The 21,943-nt window shown below is 48.1% G+C and overlaps 1 protein-coding gene and 1 long non-coding RNA gene across 14 annotated transcripts in view; both read right to left on the reverse strand.

The window, feature by feature from the left end:
- The window catches only part of KSR2 (kinase suppressor of ras 2), a 435,324-nt gene that overhangs the window by 82,468 nt on the left and 330,913 nt on the right, over window positions 1–21,943 (reverse strand). For all 13 annotated transcript variants that reach the window (XM_082416773.1, XM_082416774.1, XM_082416782.1 and 10 more), the window contains 2 exons: window positions 10,857–10,924; window positions 7,831–7,949 (listed from right to left, as the gene is read on the reverse strand). In XM_082416773.1, the coding sequence (XP_082272899.1) occupies window positions 7,831–7,949; window positions 10,857–10,924 (187 nt within the window). The remainder of the gene's footprint in view (window positions 1–7,830; window positions 7,950–10,856; window positions 10,925–21,943) is intronic.
- On the reverse strand, window positions 11,731–16,487 carry LOC309639551. Its single transcript, XR_014251731.1, has 2 exons — window positions 12,914–16,487; window positions 11,731–12,603 (listed from the first exon to the last, which is right to left on the reverse strand). It is a non-coding gene; the product is annotated as an uncharacterized lncRNA (long non-coding RNA).

A 21,943-nucleotide genomic window follows, 5' to 3' on the forward strand; every position in this document is an offset into this window, starting at 1 on the left:
GTGGGGGGCATTAAATCCAATGTCAAGTGTCCTTATAAGAAACAGAAAAGGAAAGACACGCAGAGGAAAAGGCGATTTGAAGACAGGGGTAGACAGGGGACTGATGCTTCTAGAAGCCAAGAAATGCCAAGGATTGCCGGAGCCACTGAAGGTAAGGAGAGAGGCATGGAATGGATTTCCCTCAGAGTCTCCAGAAAGAACCAACCCTGCTGACACCTCGATCTCAGACTTCTGCACTCCAGACTGTGAGAGAATAAATGTCTTTTGTCTTAGCTACCCAGTTTGTGGTAATTTGTCTTAGCTACCCAGCATCCCCAGGAAACTGATACAAGCAGAATCCAGAGTGAGGCAAACGCAGATTCAAAATCCCATGGCCACCTCTTCCCCTCGCATCCTGAACAAAATGATTAACCTCGCCATTCCTCAGTTTTGCCCACTGTATAATGGGAATAACACTAGCAAACCTCAGCATCCCAAAAAAGGGGTTCCTGCCTCTCAAAGCCAGCAGAGCTAAGAGTTCTGAGGGGAACCTTAATCTGTTCACTCACAGGACATGAATCATTTGGTCCCTGCATTACTCAGAGGTCCGCCGTTCAGCTTGGCTCCAGGTGCCCAAGGATGGTTTTGTGTGATCTGGTTATTTGTCAACAGGTGTGTTTACCTGCCAAACTCCAGAGCTGGTATAGCAAACACCAACCAGCATATGAGGGCGGGGGGTGTGGGGTGGGGAACGGACACTTTCCATCTGGATGCCCAGTGGCATCCCGTGCTCAACCGGTGCTGTGCACGTCCCCCTCCCAGAGTCCATCCCACTCCCACGCGGTCACACTGCCTCCACATCAGGGACTTCCCCTCTGTGAGCGTCAGTCTCTCCCTGTCCTTCATGTGGGCGAAGAACACCCACTGTGTGTGGATCTGTTGCGAAGTTTAAATAAGGTTATGTCTGTACCTACACCCTGAGCACTGCGCTGAGGCACTTTGTTACCAACAAACGGTAGCGATTATATTGATGACGGCGTTTACTTTTGCAATTAAGCTTTTTATTTGAGATAACTGCAGATTTGCATGTAGTTGTAGGAAATAATAGAGGGATCCCATGCATTCTTACTCAGTTTTTTCCAATGATAACATCTTGCAAAACTACGGTACAATATCATGACCCAGACACTGAATTGATACAGTCAAGATACAGAACATTTCCACCCCCAGAAGGGGCCCTCATGTTGCCCTTTTCTATCCACACCCATTTCCTTCTCTCTCCTCACCACCCCTCCCTCCCATCTTTTATCCCTGGCACCACTACCCTATTCTCCATTGGTATAACTTTGTCATTTCAAGAATGTTCTATAAATTGAATCATATAGTATGTAACCTTGTTGGATTGGCTTTTTTCACTCAGAATAGTTCTCTGGAGAGTCATGCAAGTTATTGCATGCATCGATGGATTGTTCCTTTTTATTGCTGAGTGGTATTTCATGGTATGGATGTACCACAGTTTATTTGATCAACCATCCATTGAAGGACAGCTAGGTTGTTACCCTCTGTGGCTCCTGTGGATCAAACTCCTACAAACATTCCTTGGACAAAGTACTCCTATTCCAGCCAAGGTCATGCTCAAGTTCATTCCAGCCACCTTCCACGCAAGACCACCTTGGAGGTAATTCTGATCTGATTTAAGTAGAAAGGCATCAGGAAGCCAGCCTTCTCATTCTATCCTAATTTATCTAATGGTAATTAAATTTTAATGGCAATGGACATGTTAGTATAAGGAATAATATGGCAGTGACATGTGGGCTAAGATTTACGTGGTTGGGCTGTGAAGGCCCCATACAGCCCAATGGGGCACAGAAGGTTTTTAAAGGAAGTTAGGGACTGATCGTGTCAGTAGAGGGACAAGGGGAGATGAAAGTCAGGCATCTATCCATCCTATCAAGACTCTTCTTTGAACTTCTACTCACAGATTGGCAAATTTCAAGAAGTTTCCATAGATGCTCTGCCAAAAAGTCATTATATCAGTTTAAAAAAGTATAAAGGTTTGTACTAAAAACAGCATCCCATTAGGAGGAACTGGCATATAGACTGTGATCCAATGACACAGCACATTTAAATGAAAACGTTGGTCCATGATGTACACATTCAGGCTTGACCTGGGCTTACATCACTTCCTCTCCTCTCATCCCTACAATGACTGCCTCAGTCGCATCAAATGGTCGGTCCACAGTTCCCAATACAAGCCAGGCTATTTCACATATCCGAGGCTTGGGACACGTTGTTATTTCTACTTGGAATATCTGCCCCGCCTTGTCCCAGTCTGCCTGGAAGATGCCTATTCTTTCTCCAAAGCCCAGCTCAGACTGCCCCTCCTCTGAGAAGTTCCCCTGACCTCTCACTCCACCAGTTCAGCACATTGCTCGCTCCTGGTTCCAGCCCTCCTGGTACTAGCTCACTCCTGGTACTAGCCCTTCCTGGTACTAGCTCGCTCCTGGTACTGGCCCTGCCTGGTACTAGCCCTGCCTGGTACTAGCTCACTCCTGGTACTAGCCCTGCCTGGTACTAGCTCGCTCCTGGTACTAGCCCTGCCTGGTACTAGCTCACTCCTGGTACTGGTCTCAGCTTCCGTTGATGCTTCAACACCGTCACTTCTCGGCTTACTTATCTGTCTCGTCCTCGAGGCTAGAAGCTCCCTATTCTCAGCACTTAGCAACATGCCAGGCACAGTGTGGTCCCTCGAAAAATGTGTGATAGAGGAAGGAAAAAAGGAAGAAATGAAGAGAGGGAGGGATAAGGAGAAGGAGAGAGGGAAGGAGGAAAAGGTTTATCTCCTCGTACGAGACAGTGTCTTATTCATCTTGGAATCTGCAGAACTTAGCACAGAAACAAAAACATAGGAGGTGGCTAATAAATGTTATATGAATCAATGAATGGAAAGGAAGGAGGGATGGAAGGAGAGATGAAGGGAGGGAGGGAAGGAGGGGCCTCTCTTATGAAGGAAATAGTTATGGCAGGAATTCAGTCTTTCTCATCTCTGAGGCTCAGGGCTGATGTGAATCAACAGAATCAGCAAAAGAGAAAGCTGCATATTGTGCCCACGTTCCCCAGCAGAACTGCTAAACAGGATGGGAAATTCCTTCCTCAGGCCAGACCCAGATCTGTGTCCCAACGGCAGCAGCAGCTGGAGGTTGTCTTCCAACAGAGGGAAACTCAAACGCTACCAGATCATGAAGGGAAGGGCTAGTGGCATAATTCCTCTTTCTGAGCGCAGTTAAGATGTGGAAACATCCTTCAGAGACCATCCAGGCCCACCCCTTTGTGCTATAGATGGGGACGCCGAGACTCAGAGATGGGATGTGACTTGCTGGAGTCATACAGAGAGTTAGTGGCCCAGGTCCCCATCTCCAGCCCAGAAGCAGAAACAGAAGGTTGAACCAAGTAATAAGAAACTCCCATCTGACTCTGGGAATCAAACAGCAGCATGTTCACCTCCCAGGTTCCCCCTTCACCCAGCTGCGCACTGATTTGAACATGCCAATGATAGTAACTCTCTCTCCCGTGGACTTTTCCGAAGGAAACTGTCCCCACCCTCCAACCCAACAGACTCTCCTAAACAACCATGCTTGTCTTGTGACTGCCACAGCCCACTCCCAACTCAAGTCCGTAGGTCAGGGCATCATGACAGCTGGTCAGTGACCTATGATACGGAATAAAAAGAGCGGGGCCAAGAGGGGGAACAGTGGAAAGCAGAGCAAAGGTGGAGAGGAGATGAGTTTCCAGGGAACAGAAGAGCCACGACAGGCCAGGAAACAAACTGGCTGAGCTTACAAGGAGTAGGAACTCTATGGCCACAGAAGCAACGATGGAGAGAAAACATGAGATTAGAGGATGAGGAGACCGGTCAACAGTAACAGACCAGAGGGGACCCACAAATAGTAGCCGAGCCACCGTCATGATGGAGGACCAGGACAGGGACCCAGGGTCTTGCTGAGGGTCCAAGCAGCTGGCCTGAGCACAAGTCTGTCCTCCATGTCCAGTTTCATGAGACCTATAGCTCCTCAGCTGTGATTCCCCTTTCTCGTATTGCCCCGTGTCCCTCCTTCCAACAGACAGCTCCTTGTGCTGAGCTAGCCGAGCTGAGCCTGTCCCTTGCAGCCAACTGTAAAGGACAGCCAGCAAGCAGCCACTTCAGAAAGCTTCCCTGCAGCAGGCAGATCTTCGGCTTCGGACACCACTGCAGATGGGACTTTTGATGGCCTTGATGTGGAAGCACAAACTTTGGAGACTGGTCCCCTCAGGAGACGGCAGACGCCGCTGCGGCTTCTCCTCCAGCTCCTCCCCCTCCTCCATCTCCTCCCCCTCCTCCATCCTCCCCATCCTCCTCCTGCATCCCCTTTCCCCCTCCTCATTGTCTGTCTTCTTCATCACCAAGCTCTTCCATGCCCTGAGGATCCAGTGTTGGGACTAAACTCCTGACGTATAACACACTGCATCAACTCCTCTCCACAACTCCCATAACATCTACTATTATAATGCCCACTTGACAGAGGGGAAAGCAAAGGCAGAAGGATCTTGCTCTGGTCACAGAGCATATGAAGAAACTTGAGTTTCAAGCCCAGACCTTCTGACTCCAAAATGCACACTCAGATCATTCTGCTGGGTGAACAAGCTGGGCTCTCATGAACCTGGACTGACAGAGCTAGACAAGAGAAGAGACAGAGAGCAATGAAAAGGAAATCTTCAGATCAAATTGGCTCAGAAATCTATTGCACTAACCACATCATCGCCTGACAAAAAGAATCTGCGTGAAGCCCGTGAGAAGAGAAAGAGGGGAAAAAATAACCCAGCTCTCAGATAGCTCCTGTCTACCTTCATGTCAAAGCCACTTTCTAAATAGAGGTTAATTTATTTCTCTTATCAAATTCTCCTGCTGGCAGACAAGCAGAACAATGTCACCGTCACCGACCTGTCTGACCCATGTTTCCGTCCCATCTGACACCAAGAGGCTCGTTGCGTCTGTAAAGCCAGAGAGAAAGGTCTCGAGACGGCTCTGAGCCACTCACCCCTCAGGAGGTCACAAAGACAGGATGGTTTTAGGTGTGCCCGGTTACTTCCCAAGAGCCTCACCGTTCAAGCCCCTTAAGCACCCCAACCCCAGCGGTGGGGAGACCTACATCTTTTCCAAATAACAAAGGAAAAGCGGACCCAGCCGGACATTATGATTGGAAGCCCAAGATTTAAGCTGATAAAAATAGCTAGAATTTCCTGTACGCTTACCATGTGCCAGGAACCTCTCTTAAGTGCTCTATGTTGATTGTTTCATTTCATCCCCACCATAACTCTCTGGGGTTGGTGCTCTTTTTGCTTACCAGGGGACATTTTCAAACACGGTCACAAATTCCTTGGATTCTTCCCATTGACAAGTGAGATCACGCCTCCTCCCCTTAAATCTGAGTAGGCTTGTGACTGCGTCCATCGGTAGAGTACAGCGGAACTGACACTGCCAGCCCTTGGCTAGAGACAAGCCAAGACAATGCATGGGCTCTTATATTGCTAGGTTATAAAAAGCCTTTGCAGCTTCCACCTTGTTTGCTAAGGCAGTTGCTGTTCGAGCCCTGAGGTGCCACGTAAGAAACCTGACTACCCTAAAGCAGCCATATTGTGAGGAAGCCCAAGCCACAAGGCAAGACCACATGTAGTTGCTCCCGCTGAGTCTCTGGTGAGCTCAGCCTTTGACTCATCCCAGCACCAGATATGTGAGTGAAGGAGCCTCTAGATCAAGGGCTGGCAAACTTTTTCTTGAAACGGTTAAACCATCCTGTGGTTTAGGCTCTGTGAGCCAAGTGGTCTTTGTTGTAACTACTCAGTTCTGCCCTTGAAGCATGAAAGCAGCCATAGAAAATATGGGTGTGGCTTGTTCCAATATAATTTAATTCACAAAAACAGGCAGTGGGCTAGATTTGGCCTGTAAACCATAGTTTGCCAATCCCTGTTCTGGATGATTCCAGCCCCCAGCTGCGTGAGCTTTTCGCAGCTGGACATCATGAAGCAGAGACAAACCATCCCCACTGTACCCCTTTCCCAGTCCCCGACCCACAGACTCCATGAGCATAATTAAAGAGCTATCGGTGTCCATCACGAAGTTTGAGGTCGTTTGTTCATACAGCAGTGGATAACTGGAACACGCCCATTTTACACACAGGAAAGCTGAGGCTCAGAGAGGTTCAGTTACTTGCCCGGAGTCTCAGAGTGAGTAAGTGGAGGCCCCAAGACTGGCCGCCAGGTCTGCCTGACTTCAGAGGCCAAGCTGCATCATCAAGTCCTAAGACAATGCCACAAGGAGACAGATGGTGAATGACTGAGATCCAGTAGTAAAAACGGTGGGTGACAGCATGAGAGAGAAAGAACATATGGGCTTTGTTGCGGAGGCCTGGAAAGGCAGGTCGGAGATGGAGGAAGGGACCAAATTGTGCATGGCCTTGCAGGCTGCAGTGAGGAGTTTGATTTGTTTCCTCCACGCAGCAGAAAGCCACGGGATGGTTTTTAAGCAGAGGGTGGTGTGATTCAAATTACATTCATTAAGAATCACTCTGTCACGGGGAGGGGGAAGGGGAGGCTGGGACGAAGTGAGAGTAGCACTGACATATATACACTACCAAATGTAAAATAGATAGCTAGTGGGAAGCAGCCGCATAGCACAGGGAGATCAGCTCGGTGCTTTGTGACCACCTAGAGGGGTGGGATAGGGAGGGTGGGAGGGAGACGCAAGAGGGAGGAGATATGGGGATATATGTATATGTATAGTTGATTCACTTTGTTATACAGCAGAAACTAACACACCATTGTAAAGCAATTATGCTCCAATAAAGATGTTAAAAAAAAATGTAAGAAAAAAAAAAGAATCATTCTGGCTGCTGTGTGGAGAGTGGATCGGGGAGGGGGAAAGGCCCTCTCCAGCCTTATGCAGAGAACGGAGAGTATGCCTTGCCGGCGAGAGGTCACACGGCCACCATGACACTCATCTGGGTCCTGAACACAGGCTGGTGACTTCCCACACGCTTGGATTGACCCGCATTTTATCCACCTTCCATACAATGCATGGAGGCACCGCAGGGCTTGAGAAATCACCTGTTGGCATATGTTACCTTTGCTTCTTCCGTGAGGTTGGAAGTGTCCCTGGGATCGCTTTGGTGCCATCCAACCAACAGACCAAACAAAGGACATGGAAATCACACTGGAAATTTCCAGGCCACGTTGGAAAGAAAGAGGCACAGAGAAAGAAGCCTGCTGCTGACCACCATCTGAGGACCAGCCAGAAGCCAACCAGGCTAGCTAGGGCTCAGAGCCTGTGGTCCCCACACAGATCCATCTACCCAGTCTGCAGCAGGAGCTCAGAAACAGACTCTTGTCCCTTGGTGGTTGGATTCAACAGATGTGTGAGAAAGCACACAACCATCTGCAAAGCTCATCCTGGCAGAGGATGAAACATCTCACAGAGGAAAGAGGGCGGAGTCTGCACCACTAAGGACCCCCTCTCAGGCTCTCCTCCCATCCCTACTGTGCCCCCGTCAACACGCTCATTCATTCTCATTGCCAGGTGCCCTCTCTCTAAATTAGGTAGATTTCTGGCACACTCACTCTGCACTGATGGCTGGATGCCCCCCAGACTTTTCTAGACACAAACCACACAGAATGAGGAGAGCCTAGGTGGGCTGGGAAGTAAGGGCAATGCTCCCAGATCAATCTGCCGAGTCCTGTTCAAGAACCTTCCTCCCTCCCGCCCCTTGTCTGGCAGCGGCAGCCCCAGCACGCCCCTTCCCAACAGAACTCCAGTCTCACCTTGTTGATTTTGTTGGTTTTAGGGAGCGTCTGGCTGATGTGCAGGTCCGAATACCGGGGTGGCTTTCGTAGAGGGTTGTTGATGTCACACGGAACGGACTCTGTCCGGACCAACCTTGCTGGATCCGTAGGGGTGAAAACAGCGATTTGGGAATTTAAGTACCACGTTTGCTCTGTGCTGTCACGTCAGGAGAGCAGAGTTCTGACCCCACCTCAAAGGCCCACCCCCCAGACTGGAAGGGAATTCCCTAAAAATGATAGTCATTGTGTTGTGTCACGATACTGGGACACTTTTCCCACTATCTGTGTTCTCTGTGGTTTCTAAAATGTTTGTGTTGTCGATATATGGCTTTTGACGATTAAAAATTATTACAATGAAACTGAAGCTATCGGAGCTTTTTTCTCCAATACCCTAATTGTTTCACATTGGCGTTCATTTCAGAATTGAACCTCCTTTGAAAGACAAGAGGCTCCTGATTTCTCAGGGGCTGTCATCAGTCGACAAGCTCATTGTGGCCACCTGTCTCTCCCGCATCTAAGCTTGTGTGTTAGGATCATCTTGGGTCACCTGTGGGATTTCTCAGGCCCCAGCAGCCTGTAGCATGTCAAAACACATTTGTGCTAAACAAGGTCACCATGGATCCCTGAAGGAAAGTCTCCGCTTCCCAGCTTCCCCTTTGCATCACCCCTAAAGGCACAAAGCTGGGCACACAGGCGATGCTAAATAAATGTGTCCTGATCCAAACCACATCACCCGAGCCCCTCTCCCTGTTACCCCTCTGTTACTTACTATTTACAGGGACCACCGGGAGGGGCAGAGCAAGAAGCTTGCATTCAAATGTGATGCCTGGTAATGTTACTTGTTAGCTGTTTTTTTATTGTGGGGCTGGGGGTGTTCGTGGAAAAGTTAAAGCTTTGGATTGACCCAGGGGTTTAATTTGTCTCTTAAGCCTGGGCTGCCATCACCATGGAAACCAACTATATTTTCAACTTCCTACCAAAGGGGGGTGGGTAGAACAAGAAGCTGGTGGACCTCTGGAAAGTTCCATTTGCTTCGTGTGTACAGGCACCTGCCGCCTTTGAGTAAAGGGGGCATGGTCCTGAAGGTGGGTGGGAGGGAGCCCTTCTTCCGATGTCAGTGTCTGACAGTGGGTCGCCTCCCAGCAGGCTGGTCCTGGTCTCCATGTGGGGGTCGGGCTCCAGCAGAGACCACAGTGGAGGGGAGTCCGGTGGGAGGCGATTTCCTCGACAAAGCTGACCCAAGACGAGGGCTCAGGTAGTGGTGAGAATTCTGGTTTAAAACAGCCTCGTGGCGTGTATACAGTTGTTCAAGGAACAGATGGTTCTTAATTAAGGATATGAGGTGGGAAGGGGCAAGAGAAAGGAGCTGAAGACTTTTCCTTCTCTTGCCATTTTCTCTCCTCGTAGAGGAAAGCAATGCAGAGATCATCGAAAACTGATGGCCCATTGGCTCTGGAAGACATGCCAGCACTTTCTGGCAGCAATCTACCTCCTTCTTTAAGTTTCCCTTGGCTTCATTCAAGACCAGGGTAGCGTCCCCTGAGCCTACACTGACCCGAGGCCGGCAGGGCTGGGAGGGGTGGAGGAGGAGGACGAGGACGAGCGAGCTGTTCCCCGAAGTTGGCACTAGGCCTCCATCCAACCTATGGATGGGGGGCGGCAGGGAGGGGGCCAGCAAGAATTCTAACAATTTTAATAAGTTGTTAACATTTAAACATAAATATACGGCACATAAAACTACTTGGGCTTTTCTTTGAAACACGAGGAACGGTACAACGCAGGTCCACACTGCTGGAGTGGCCATCCTCTCTAGATGGCGCCTGGCTCTCTCTCCTCTTTGCAGGGCCCCGCCTGGCCAGCGGCTCTCATTTAGGGTACCTGGCAGGCATCTGAGTTTGCAACTTCTCCTCTAGAGCGGTGCTTCTTTAAAGTGTAGATAAGTTGCCAGTAGAAGCTGTTTAAAATGCATGATCTGGAGTGAGGCCAGAAGCTGTGCATTTCTAACAAGCTCCCGGGCGATTCCCCCGTTGCTGCTGGCCCACGCACCACGGCTGGAAGGGCAAGCGTCTGGCCTAGTGGTGTCCAGCAGAACTTTCTGCAATGGTGATGTGTTGTAGATCTGTACTATCCAATATGGCAGCCACAGGTGGCTATGGAGCCCTTGAAGTGTGGCTGGTGTGACAGAGTATTACATTTTTATTTTTATTTCATTGTAATACATCTAAATTTAAATAGTCAGATATGGCTGGTAGCTACTGTGTTGAACAGCACAGGCCTACAGAATCCTCCGGTGGGTGAAGTGCAGTGTGGATAATGGAGTCTGGGAATAACTACCCCACAGGCCAAGAACTGGGGGAACTCTTTTGAAAGCTGGACTGCGAGGCCTCCAACTGAATCCCTAGCAGGCAGGGAAAAGCCTTTCCTTCTCACTAAACTGGTCTTGCTCTTGCCTGGTGGAAGGCTGGTAGTGGCTTCCCAGAGGTAGCGGCTGGCTCCCTGCCTAGACAGGTTGGCCCAGACACTCCCAGGGCCCCAGGTGATGGAACACGGATGGCCCAAACCAACAGGCCCGAGCAAGGCCCCTCCCTATGCCTACTTCTGCAGGGCCAGTTGACTGAGTCTGAAGAGCACATAATGGAAAAACACTCAGCTAGCACTCCTTTCAAGTGGGAAGGGAAAGGAATGGGATTGGGGGAAAGAGAGGAGAGTAAAAATTAGGGGAGAGGACGAGAATGAGAGAAAAAGACTTAGGGAGGGGTAGTTGAATCTGGGGGCTAAAGTATCAGAGATACCAGAATGGGAACAAAGAATAGGGAGAACAGGCATGGGAGGTGGATTAAGGAGACAGATGTCAGGAGGAAGGGTGTCAGAGGGAAAGAAATGAGACAGGCAAGGATCAAGGGTCAAGGGGTATCCAGAGGCGAGCTGGATGGAACAGCTATCTCAGAAGGCCTGCAGGAGTTCCCCCCCACCCCACCCCAGGGCAGTAAGTGTTAAATACTTACCTCCTCGGTGGATGATCAGGAGATGACAGGGTGGGGCTTCTTTGGTGCATTTGTTGTGGCACTTTAACCTGAAAGAGAGAAAGAGCGAGAAGGATGGATAGATGGATGGATGTTTAGATGGATTGGTGGATGGATGGATGGGTGGGTGGATGGGTAGATGGATGGGTGGGTGGATGTATGGTTGGGTAGATGGATGGATGGATGGGACACACCAATGGTTCAGAAAGCTCTGGGTGCTGTGGATACCAAGACATGAGACGAGATAGGGCAGCTACTGCAAAGGCATACCCTTGGAACCTAGGAACTTAACTCTGGAGAGAGTTTGCTGCCATCCCACACTCACGGGTCAGTCCTGGATCGTCCAAGAGTTGGTAGCAACTGTTTCACCAACAGTGCCCACTTGGACTTCATGCTTTGAACGACATTGTTATCTATCAGTCTATATTTATCATCATCATCATCATTCGACCCTAATAATCATCACCTGCTTACTTGAAGACCCATTTGCCAGGCATTGCACTAAACATTCTATAGATGCTATGTCATTAGATCTTTATAACACCGTTATGAAATAGGTATTATTATTCTTCCCATTTTACAGATGGAAAAACTGAGATTAACTGACTTGTCCTGGCAGAAACCCTGGGTCAGGGGTGCCAGAGGCGGCATCATTTTTTCTTAAAGGCTCATGCTATAGGAGACAGCCAACCAAGGCTTCCAATTAGGATGAGATCAGTAACAGGTATTAAGTTTTAGAGGTATTAAGTTTAAGAGTTTAGAGTCAAAATGTCTTCCTCTGAGACAAATCCAAGATGTCACCTTGCCGTTCCCCGTACCGTCGTCAGACTTCAAAAGGGTACTATGACCTTGCTCTATCCTTTTCTTTTGGAACTTTACATCTGTAGGGTGGATACACACTGCAGGGGACGCTGTCAATGCTCCACGCATATCCTTTTGGATTCCCTTGCTATTTCTGTGTGCACCACCTTAACTTCCAATGGCCAACATCTTTGCCAGAAGGCGACCCTCAGCCTGCTTAGAGGTTTATTATCGAGGTACTCTACACAGAGAAGTGGGACCTTTAGATTTGCCCTCCACTCTCTTCCCCTCTAGGGATTTGACAGATATCTTTAATGGAATGGTTTGGATGCCCAGACATGGACTTGACATTGACTCAGTTAGTCTAGTTCAGTGGTTCTCAAAGTGGAGTCTCCAGACAAGCAGCAGCAGCACCAGGTGAGAACTTTCCAGAAATGCAGCTTCTAGGGCTCCAGTCCAGGTGTGATGAATCGAAGACTCTGGAGCTGAGATGCAGTAGCCTGCGTTACCAAGCCCTCCAGGTGAGTCCGACGGTAGGTGCTGAGGCATGAGAACCACTGGTCTAGTTGATGTGTTTGGAATGTCTGTGCACATTTCCCCAATTTTCCTTGTGTTCAGTCTTTTATGGCCCTAACAGGGCCCTGAATTCCTCTATGATATGGAAAACTTATATCTGGGGCTCCCAGGGGTGCAGGGGGGGGGAAGCCAGGAGGGATGTGGGCAGCATGAAACAATCGCATAGTGAGAACATTAGTCCATCTCAATTCTCCTTCACTCTGACTGCATCAGGGGGGTTTCTTGTGCTAAGACGTCTTTACGTCTCTCTGTCATGTGCTAACCCCAGTCCCAGATTTGGACAGGCAACAGTATTCACAGGGAATTTAATACCTTTATCTTTCCATTTGGATGTCTATTTTTTTCTGGTCACCTTATTTTTTTTTTTTTAATTTATTTATTTTTATTATTTATGACTGTGTTGGGTCTTCGTTTCTGTGCGAGGGCTTTCTCTAGTTGTGGCAAGCGGGGGCCACTCTTCATCGCAGTGCGCGGGCTTCTCACTATAGCGGCCTCTCTTATTGCGGAGCACAGGCTCCAGACGCGCAGGCTCAGTAATTGTGGCTCACGGGCCTAGTTGCTCCGCGGCATGTGGGATCTTCCCAGACCAGGGCTCGAACCCGTGTCCCCTGCATTGGCAGGCAGATTCTCAACCACTGCGCCACCAGGGAAGCCCTGGTCACCTTATTTTAATGGCAAGTGATGCTGATTCTCCATTCATGATTATAAGATACATTTTCACCTTTAAATAAATTTGCTTTAAGTGAAAAAGGCTACAAATGGTAAATGAATAAATGTAGGGCTGCTACATGAATAGAACAAAATCAAGACAGGGTGGTGAGTGAATGGCTGAGTTAGGCTGGGAAAAGTTGGCTGAGACAATGTGGAATCTTCAAAAAGAGGTGATAGCTCTTGGCACCCGGAAGTCTAAGAGGGCTGGAAACAGTAGGAGGTACCCTTGGTCACAAATGTCATGAAGACCACGTGACTCTGAAGAAAACAAGAGCTAACACTTATGCAGTGCTTACAATGTACCAGGCAATGCTCTCAGTGTTTTACACAATTTATTTAATCCTTGTAACAACCCTAAAAAGTAGGAACTTTTGTTATCCCCATTTTACAGAATGAGAAACTGAGGCTCAGCAAATTTGGATAACTTGTCCAAGGTCGACTAGTTAGTAAGAGGTCCCAAGTCCAGCTCTAGCTCTGTTAGATGCCTCCAAAGCCTCCATTCTTCTTGCTTTACATCTTGGGGGTGGAGGTGAGTAAAGGGGAAGGTTCCTGTGGTCTATAAGCAGCTGAGTCAAAATGTCCCTTTTTTTGAGCCTGTCACCTTGCTCTTCCCCCTACAGTTGCCTGACTTCACAAGGCAATAAAAATCCCACGTTACTGCAAACTGGCTTTGTCTTTTTCTTTTCTAAGGCCCCCAGACTCAGACCTACAGAGAAGGGAAGACCTGCTGAGTGTGAAATTAGCCTTTAATTCATTCTACATACACTTAAACTGGGTCTACTGGACCCCAAGGTCCTGGGGACACAATGGTCACCCAGATGAAGCACCTATGTTTATGGGGAGGGTTAATAAACACATAAACAAGTATCAGATAATCGCCCGTGTGGTTAGATGGTGAACAAAATAATACAGGGAAATGGGATGGAGAGTGACAGGAGTGGGAGGGGGAAGGGCTCCAGTGGCACAAAGGTTGGGGGGCAAAATCAAGCCTCATGGGTTCAGGGCTCAGAAGTTAAAGGTCGATGAGGCTGAAGTGAAGAGAACCAGAGTGAAGGGAAGACTTGAGGAAGGGGAGGTGGGCGGGATCCCGGGGCCCCAGCAAGGAGTCTGTATTTGATTCTACAAACACCAGGAAGCCTCTGGAGGCTTTGGACGACTGTGACTCGGTCAGATGGACGTTTGGGAAGCCCTGGTTGGGGAGACTGCTGACGCCAAGTGATAGTTGAACCAAGAAGTGTCTGCACTCTTTCCTGTTTGAACCAGCTCAATTCCGCCAGGAAGCTTCCAGAAAGAGATAGTTCCTTTCTGCCAGCCCCAACTAGGAGTCTCCTTGAACAATCCCAGCTGGAAGCTGACGAGCAGATGTGAAGCAGCCCGTTCCCTACTGTGGGCAGCACCGCAGAGTGAGGGCAAGCAGCTGAACGTCACCTTTGGACCACATCCGTATCAGGACGAGGCAGCCGAGACCACCAGTGACCTCAGCCGTCTCCTGCCTCCCCCTGGCGTTTGCCTCTCTGTCTCTCACAGTCAGGGAGCAGCCCTCCTCCACCTCTGGCTGAAGGGTGGGAGATGGAACTCTCATCCTTCCAGCCAGGGCTTCAGAGGGCAGCACCAGGACCTGGAGCACAGCCACTGCCCTTGCAGACACCCCAAGAGAGCGCTCTCCAATGCCCGGACACAAACTTTGCACAGAGGTTCACGTGTCTAGAACTAGAACTAGAGCCCACACATCCAGGACCCGCTGATCCAGCCAGCAGGATTAGCTTAGAGTTGAAGTCACCCAGACCCTGGAGGGGAGGCGGTACAGGGACTGAGGCCAGACTTGTGCATGTCCCACTTACAAAGAATCATTTTTCCAGCAGGAAACACGCATGATTCCACCCAAATTAGACTTTTCCTTTTCACTGCCCATGAAAGAAAAGAGCTACTAGCACGCAATTTATCAGTAAACCACCTGCTTCAGAATCAGATTCCCAAGACATACCCTCTCGGGTTCTGACTCAGGAAGTGCTGGGAATGTGAGTTTTAAGCAAGCGCACGCCACAGCTCAAGGACCACAGTAGAAGAGGGATACATTCTACTTCCCGGATGAGAGGTGTCTGGATGCCTAAATCTTCCAGAAGGCAGGGTCCTTCCCCCTCCACACCCCCACCGAAAAATAAATAAATAAATAAAAGAAAGTGGTGTCAGGATAATATACAGAACAAATCTGAGTTCAAAGCCTGACACCACTTCCTGGCTGTGACAAGCTGGGTACGTCGCTGACCCGCTCTGAGCCTCAGTTTCCTCATCTGTAAAGTGGGGACAACCTAAATGTCCATCGACAGACGAATGGATAAAGAAGATGTGGCACATATATACAATGGAATATCACTCAGACATAAAAAAGTAACGAAATTGAGTTATTTGTAGTGAGGCGGATGCACCTAGAGTCTGTCATACAGAGTGAAGTATGTCACAAAGAGAAAAACAAATACCGTATGCTAACACATATAATATATGGAATCTAGAAAAATGGTACTGATGAACCTAGTGGTAGGGCAGGAATAAAGATGTAGACGTTGAGAATGGACTTGAGGTCACGGGGGGGAAGGGGAGGCTGGGACGTAGTGAGAGAGTGGCACTGACATATATACACTACCAAATGTAAAATAGATAGCTAGTGGGAAGCAGCCGCATAGCACAGGGAGATCAGCTCGGTGCTTTGTGACCACCTAGAGGGGTGGGATAGGGAGGGTGGGAGGGAGACACAAGAGGGAGGGGATATGGGGATATATGTGTGCATATAGCTGATTCACTTTGTTGGACGGCAGAAACTAACACAACATTGTGAAGCGATTATATTCCAATACAGAGGTATAAAAAAAAAAAGTGGGGACGATCATAGCATCTGTCTCATAGGGTGGCAGAGGAGATTAATGATACGACAGAAGTACGGTGCCCAGGACAAGCACTTGAAGTTGCAGGTACTCTCATTTTTTTGTGGGAGTTGTTGCTTTTACTGCTAGTTTATGCAGTGTTCCACAAGCCCCTAAGACCCTTTGCTGGAGGACTTTCTCTGGCTGGGAATGTGGGCTGGCTGGACTGCCTGGAGCCCTGAAAGAACTCCGGGTGGGAGCTGGTTGATGGACCGCCCAGTATCCTCTCCCTTGGGGTGTGTCGACGTGGGGCTGGACCCCAGGTGCCCAGAGCCGTCACCCGCTCTTCCAGGATCCAGGACAGGCTGCCTTTCTTCCCCTCCCTGTCTCGCTCCCCTACTCCCCTGCTGGTGTGGCCTGGGATCACTTCTCAAAGAAACCACGTGCCCTCAAATCCTCGTCTCAAGGTCTGGAGAAACAGGGGAGCCCAACTAAGACACCACGATTATTAAGGGAGGTTCAGAACACCGACGTGGTCTGTCCCCAAGTTCTCACACCAAAACCAAGTCCTCTGCTCCGTCCCTCGTGTGTCCCCTGAGCCCAAAGTCCTGAAGGAGTTTGGTCCTCCATGTGCTCCGTTCCACAAGGAGGAGGAGGGAGGGGTGGGGAGGACGCGGCTCACCACTCTGGACAAACCTCCACAGGAGCTGCATGGATGCCTAAATCTTCCAGAAGGCGGGACCAGAGGAGCGCCATGAGTTAGGAGGGTGGCTCTGATCAACCCCAGGCACCAGGGAAAGGTCGTCTGTGGTTCCAGAAGCGGTGAAAAGCCTGGGCTTCGGAATCCAGCCAACCTGAGCTTGAATCTACCCTTTCCAGACTAAGGGGGCATCCATCTGCCTTGTTAAGTTCCGGGTTCCTCATCTGCAAAACTGCCATGAGGATCCAGTGAGAAAACGCCTAAGTGGTGCCCACCTGGGCAGCAAATAAGTCAGTGTCTCTGCAGGCAGGGCTAAGGCACACTTGAGGGCACACGGGGAATGCCATGCGAGCCTCAGACAGCTTGGAAACTTGGAAAGGGTTTATTTAAAACTTTCATGGAAAAGAGGTTATTTTTTTCAACTTCAAAGGCTAACAGGATAAGCTTCAGTTATCAAGAAAAGTTGCTTACGTGGGATATCTCATTCTCCAAAGGAGCTGCTGGCCGAATGAGACATCGTCTCTGTCTCTGAAAGTTAAATATGTGAATTTATCTTGGGGGCAGGATCTGGGTCTTCCTCATCTTTGCAGCTACCTTCCCTACCCCGCCTTCAGTGCCTGGTCTGGTGGCTGGTGCATGATACACGCTGAACAGATACTGGAGAGCTGGAGGGCGAGAGGAGGAGAGAAAGAAAAAGGAAGGCAAGCCCAGCAGCAGGGAAAGCCCATCGAATGCTCCTCGTGTGGGGCCCTTAATAGTCTCCATCAATTTTTAAAAATGATTTCTATTTCTTATAAATTGTATCCCTTGCAGAGTGTGAAGTGCAAACACGTCCCCTTCAGCATTCCCTTCATTCTGCCCTCCTTCCTCCCCGACGGGGAGGTGGGGGACAGGGGTCTGACCACAGGCAAACTGAACTTCCATGGATCTTGCCCGGGAACCGCGGGGACAAACGGCCCCTTTTATGAGCAGCTCTGCCATTTCCTTAATGGATTCGTCCTGGCCCTCCAGCAGCCCCATGGAGCAGACGCAAGCCTGGAGACCGGAGTGGGGCTGGAATCAAGAAGGGCGGCCTTCCTGGAGGAGGGGTCCCCAAGACTCTTGCTGGTGAACACAGTCATGTTCATTTCAAATGGTTCATGGGGGATTCTAACCAATTTATGAAAAGTTTGCTCCAAGCAGCCCGAATCCCTGATCCTTTCTCTCATCTCACACCAGCTCACGTTGCAACCCACCTGAGAAGACACTGCCTTTCCTTCCGGAGGGCAAATGGGATGTTTTAAAAACCTGGCCCCCGATATCCAATTGAGGAAACGTTAAGCAAACACCAATTTGGGGCCAGGCACTCTTACATAACCCTGGACAACTCTGAAGAACAATCCTGTGAGCAACGGATAATGCTACACCCGTGTCCGTTTTAAAGTCAAAAAGACTGAGGCTCAGGAAGCAGCCCAATCATACAGATAGTAAATGGCAGAGTCAGGATAACCATTCGTTCACACACGCAAAGAACATCATCGCCTTCCTCCTCATGTCAGGTGCTGTGAGAGGCACTGGGGGTGTATAATAAAATAAGACAAGAATTCTTTCTTTAACCATCTTTCTTAGAATCATCTAGAAAGGAGTTTACTACCTAGATGGGTATATAAAGCCATCTCTTGTCCTTTCAAACATGAACATCTTTCCACTCGTCCCATCACCTCAAAATTGCCTCCTAACAGGAACATACATATCGATAATTACCTTAAATGTAAATGGATTAAATGCTCCAACCAAAAGACATAGACTGGCTGAATGGCTACAAAAACAAGACCCGTATATATGCTGACTACAAGAGACCCACTTGAGACCTAGGGACACATACAGACTGAAAGTGAGGGGATAGAAAAAGATATTCCATGCAAATGGAAATTGAAAGAAATCTGGAGTAGCAATTCTCATATCAGACAAAATAGACTTTAAAACAAAGACTATTACAAGAGACAAAGAAGGACACTACATAATGATGAAGGGATCGATCCAAGAAGAAGATATAACAATTGTAAATATTTATGCACCCAACATAGGAGCACCTCAATACATAAGGCAAATACTAAGAGCCATAAAAGGGGAAATTGACAGTAACACAATCATAGTAGGGGACTTTAACACCCCAATTTCACCAATGGACAGATCATCCAAAATGAAAATAAATAAGGAAACAAAAGCTTTAAATGATACATTAAACAAGATGGACTTAATTGATATTTATCAGACATTCCATCCAAAAACAACAGAATACACTTTCTTCTCAAGTGGTCATGGAACGTTCTCCAGGATAGATCATATCTTGGGTCACAAATCAAGCCTTGGAAAATTTAAGAAAATTGAAATCGTATCAAGTATCTTTTCCGACCACAACGCTATGAGACTAGATATCAATTACAGGAAAAAAATCTGTAAAAAGTACAAACACATGGAGGCTAAACAATACACTACTTAATAACCAAGAGATCACTGAAGAAATCAAAGAGGAAATTAAAAAATACCTAGAAACAAATGACAATGAAAACACGACAATCCAAAACCTATGGGATGCAGCAAAAGGAGTTCTAAGAGGGAAGTTTATAGCAATACAATCCTACCTTAAGAAACAAGAAACATCTCAAATAAACAACCTAACCTTACACCTAAAGCAATTAGAGAAAGAAGAACAAAAAAACCCCCAAAGTTAGCAGAAGGAAAAAAATCATAAAGATCAGATCAGAAATAAATGAAAAAGAAATGAAGGAAACAATAGCAAAGATCAATAGAACTACAAGCTGGTTCTTTGAGAAGATAAACAAAATTGATAAACCATTAGCCAGACTCATAAAGAAAAAAAGGGAGAAGACTCAAATCAACAGAATTAGAAATGATAAAGGAGAAGTAACAACTGACACTGCAGAAATACAAAGGATCATGAAAGATTACTACAAACAACTATATGCCACTAAAATGGACAACCTGGAAGAAATGGACAAATTCTTAGAAAAGCACAACCTTCCGAGACTGAACCAGGAAGAAACAGAAAATATAAACAGGCCAATCACAAGCACTGAAATTGAAACTGTGATTAAAAATCTTCCAACAAACAAAAGCCCACGACCAGATGGCTTCAGAGGCGAATTCTATCAAACATTTAGAGAAGAGCTAACACCTATCCTTCTCAAACTCCTCCAAAATATAGCAGAGGGAGGTACACTCCCAAACTCATTCTACGAGGCCACCATCACCCTGATACCAAAACCAGACAAAGATGTCACAAAGAAAGAAAACTACAGGCCAATATCACTGATGAACATAGATGCAAAAATCCTCAACAAAATACTAGCAAACAGAATCCAACAGCACATGAAAAGGATCATACACCATGATCAAGTGGGGTTTATCCCAGGAATGCAAGGATACTTCAATATACACAAATCAATCAATGTGATACACTATATTAACAAATTGAAAAATAAAAATCATACCAAAAAAATTGCCTCCTAGAAATGATCCCATTTGGATTGGAACCAGGTTTCCAGAGTCTTGGGTTGGGAAGAACCACTTTCCCTCCAGAGGCTTCTTTGGAGACCTATTCCACCAACTAGTATTTCCTGAGTACTTGCTATGTGCCAGGCATGGTGCTCGCCCTGGATGTATAAACAGTGAACAAAGCAGACAGAGCCCTACCTTCAAATAGTTTAAAGTCTGGTCGGCGAGACATGCAGGTAAATAGACAAGCACAATGTAGTATGTTATATGGAATGATCGTGAAGGGCGGGGCATGGCACTTGGAACTGCGGGGAGTCAGGGAGGGCTTCCTGGAGAAAGTGATAACTGAGCTGAGCCTGGGGAGCTAGCAGAGTCGTGCAAGGAAGATCTAGGCTGAAGCACTAGGGTGCAAAGAAGCCTCAGTGGGTGGGCACGTCTCCTGCTGATGGCTCAGAGAAGCTGGAGCTCCAGGCATAAGGAGGGAAGTGGTGAGGCGGGAGGAAGGAGAGGTAAACAAGGATAGTGCAGGGTCTCCTCGGGAGACTGGATTTTATCCTGAGAGCCAGAGGGAACTAAGGAAGGGTTTTAAACAGGGAGGTGAAGGCTGGATAAGCATCTTGGAAAGACCCCCCTCTGGCAGCAGATACAATCACAGGGCAGCAAGTTCCCCTCTCAGGTTATCCTTCCCGCTCCCTGCCTCTGCGTGCCTTTTCCCACATCACTGCATTAAGTGCTCCTTAAGCCTTCTTGCAAAATCACTAAACAAAATCATTACCCCCTTCGCAGTGGGCTTGTCTGAATGAGTACCCCAACCAAGCAGTTTTGATGCCCCTGGGGTCTCTCATTTGAGCCCGTGCTTCTAGAAATGTCTCCATATGCTCTCAGTGAAGGATCTCAAAAAACACCCCTTCCCTCACTGCCGACAGCTCAGTGGGGTTGAGCTCTTTAGCCCACAACTGGGTTAGAAAGAAAAAGGCAACAGCAGAAATGAGCAAGGGAGATGGGGAGTATTAACATAGAAATAAGACTGAACGCTCCAGCAACATAATGAAAAATAATCAGGAAAACCCCGGCACTGGTCTCTCCACAAGAGGATACTGTAAGGAAGCCGTAGATTACCTGTTGGTGATGCCTTCCCCGACCCCCTCAGCTTCCCCGAGAGAGGAGAGCATGACCACAGGGTCCGCTGGGTTCCCAGCACCTGGGGGTGTTCATCACAGAGATCGATTGGTCATCTTTCAATTCAAGAAGGGATGATGGGAGAGGGTAGCAGGCGGGGGAGGAAAAGACTGACAGCTCTGGTCCAGGGTCAGGTTGAGATCAGATGCTCATCTTCTGTTCTGCTTGTCTGGCTCAAGGAGAAGCAGAGTGGGGGCTGGCAACTGTGTGGCCGGTCCTTTGCCCATGTAAAGTGGTTAAGGCTCTGGGACCTTGAATCAGAGGGATCAGTAGGTTTGAGGAGTGGATCCACCCGCAGTGAGACTTTGGGCCAACTGTTTACTCCTGAAGGCCTCTGTTTTCTCATCTGTAAAATGGGGATAATAATAGACCCTACCTTCCCTGGTTGTTGTAAGAATTAAATGAGCTTGTGCATGTAAAGTACGTAGCAAAATGTCTGGCACTCAGTCAGGCCTCAATACCTGGGGTCAGCATCATCATCATCCTCATATCCAATCCCCACCTCAGCCTCAAGAGAATTAGAATCCTCCCTCACATACCACTGTAACTGGACCCAACTATAATAGGTAAAAATGCATATAAGGGACCATTCATTCCCATGACGATTATTGCCCAAACTGAAGTGTTTCTATTAATGGAAAAATAAGTTCGGGCTTCAAGCTGGTGATCTCTGAGATGCATGCTCACAATTATATCCTGCCAATATCCTGCCCGTTGTACAAATTCCCGAAGCCTCCGGGAACTTC

The sequence above is a fragment of the Balaenoptera physalus genome (genome assembly GCF_965194825.1).
Source record: "Balaenoptera physalus genome assembly, chromosome: 12".
In the NCBI taxonomy this organism is placed as follows: Eukaryota; Metazoa; Chordata; class Mammalia; order Artiodactyla; family Balaenopteridae; genus Balaenoptera; species Balaenoptera physalus.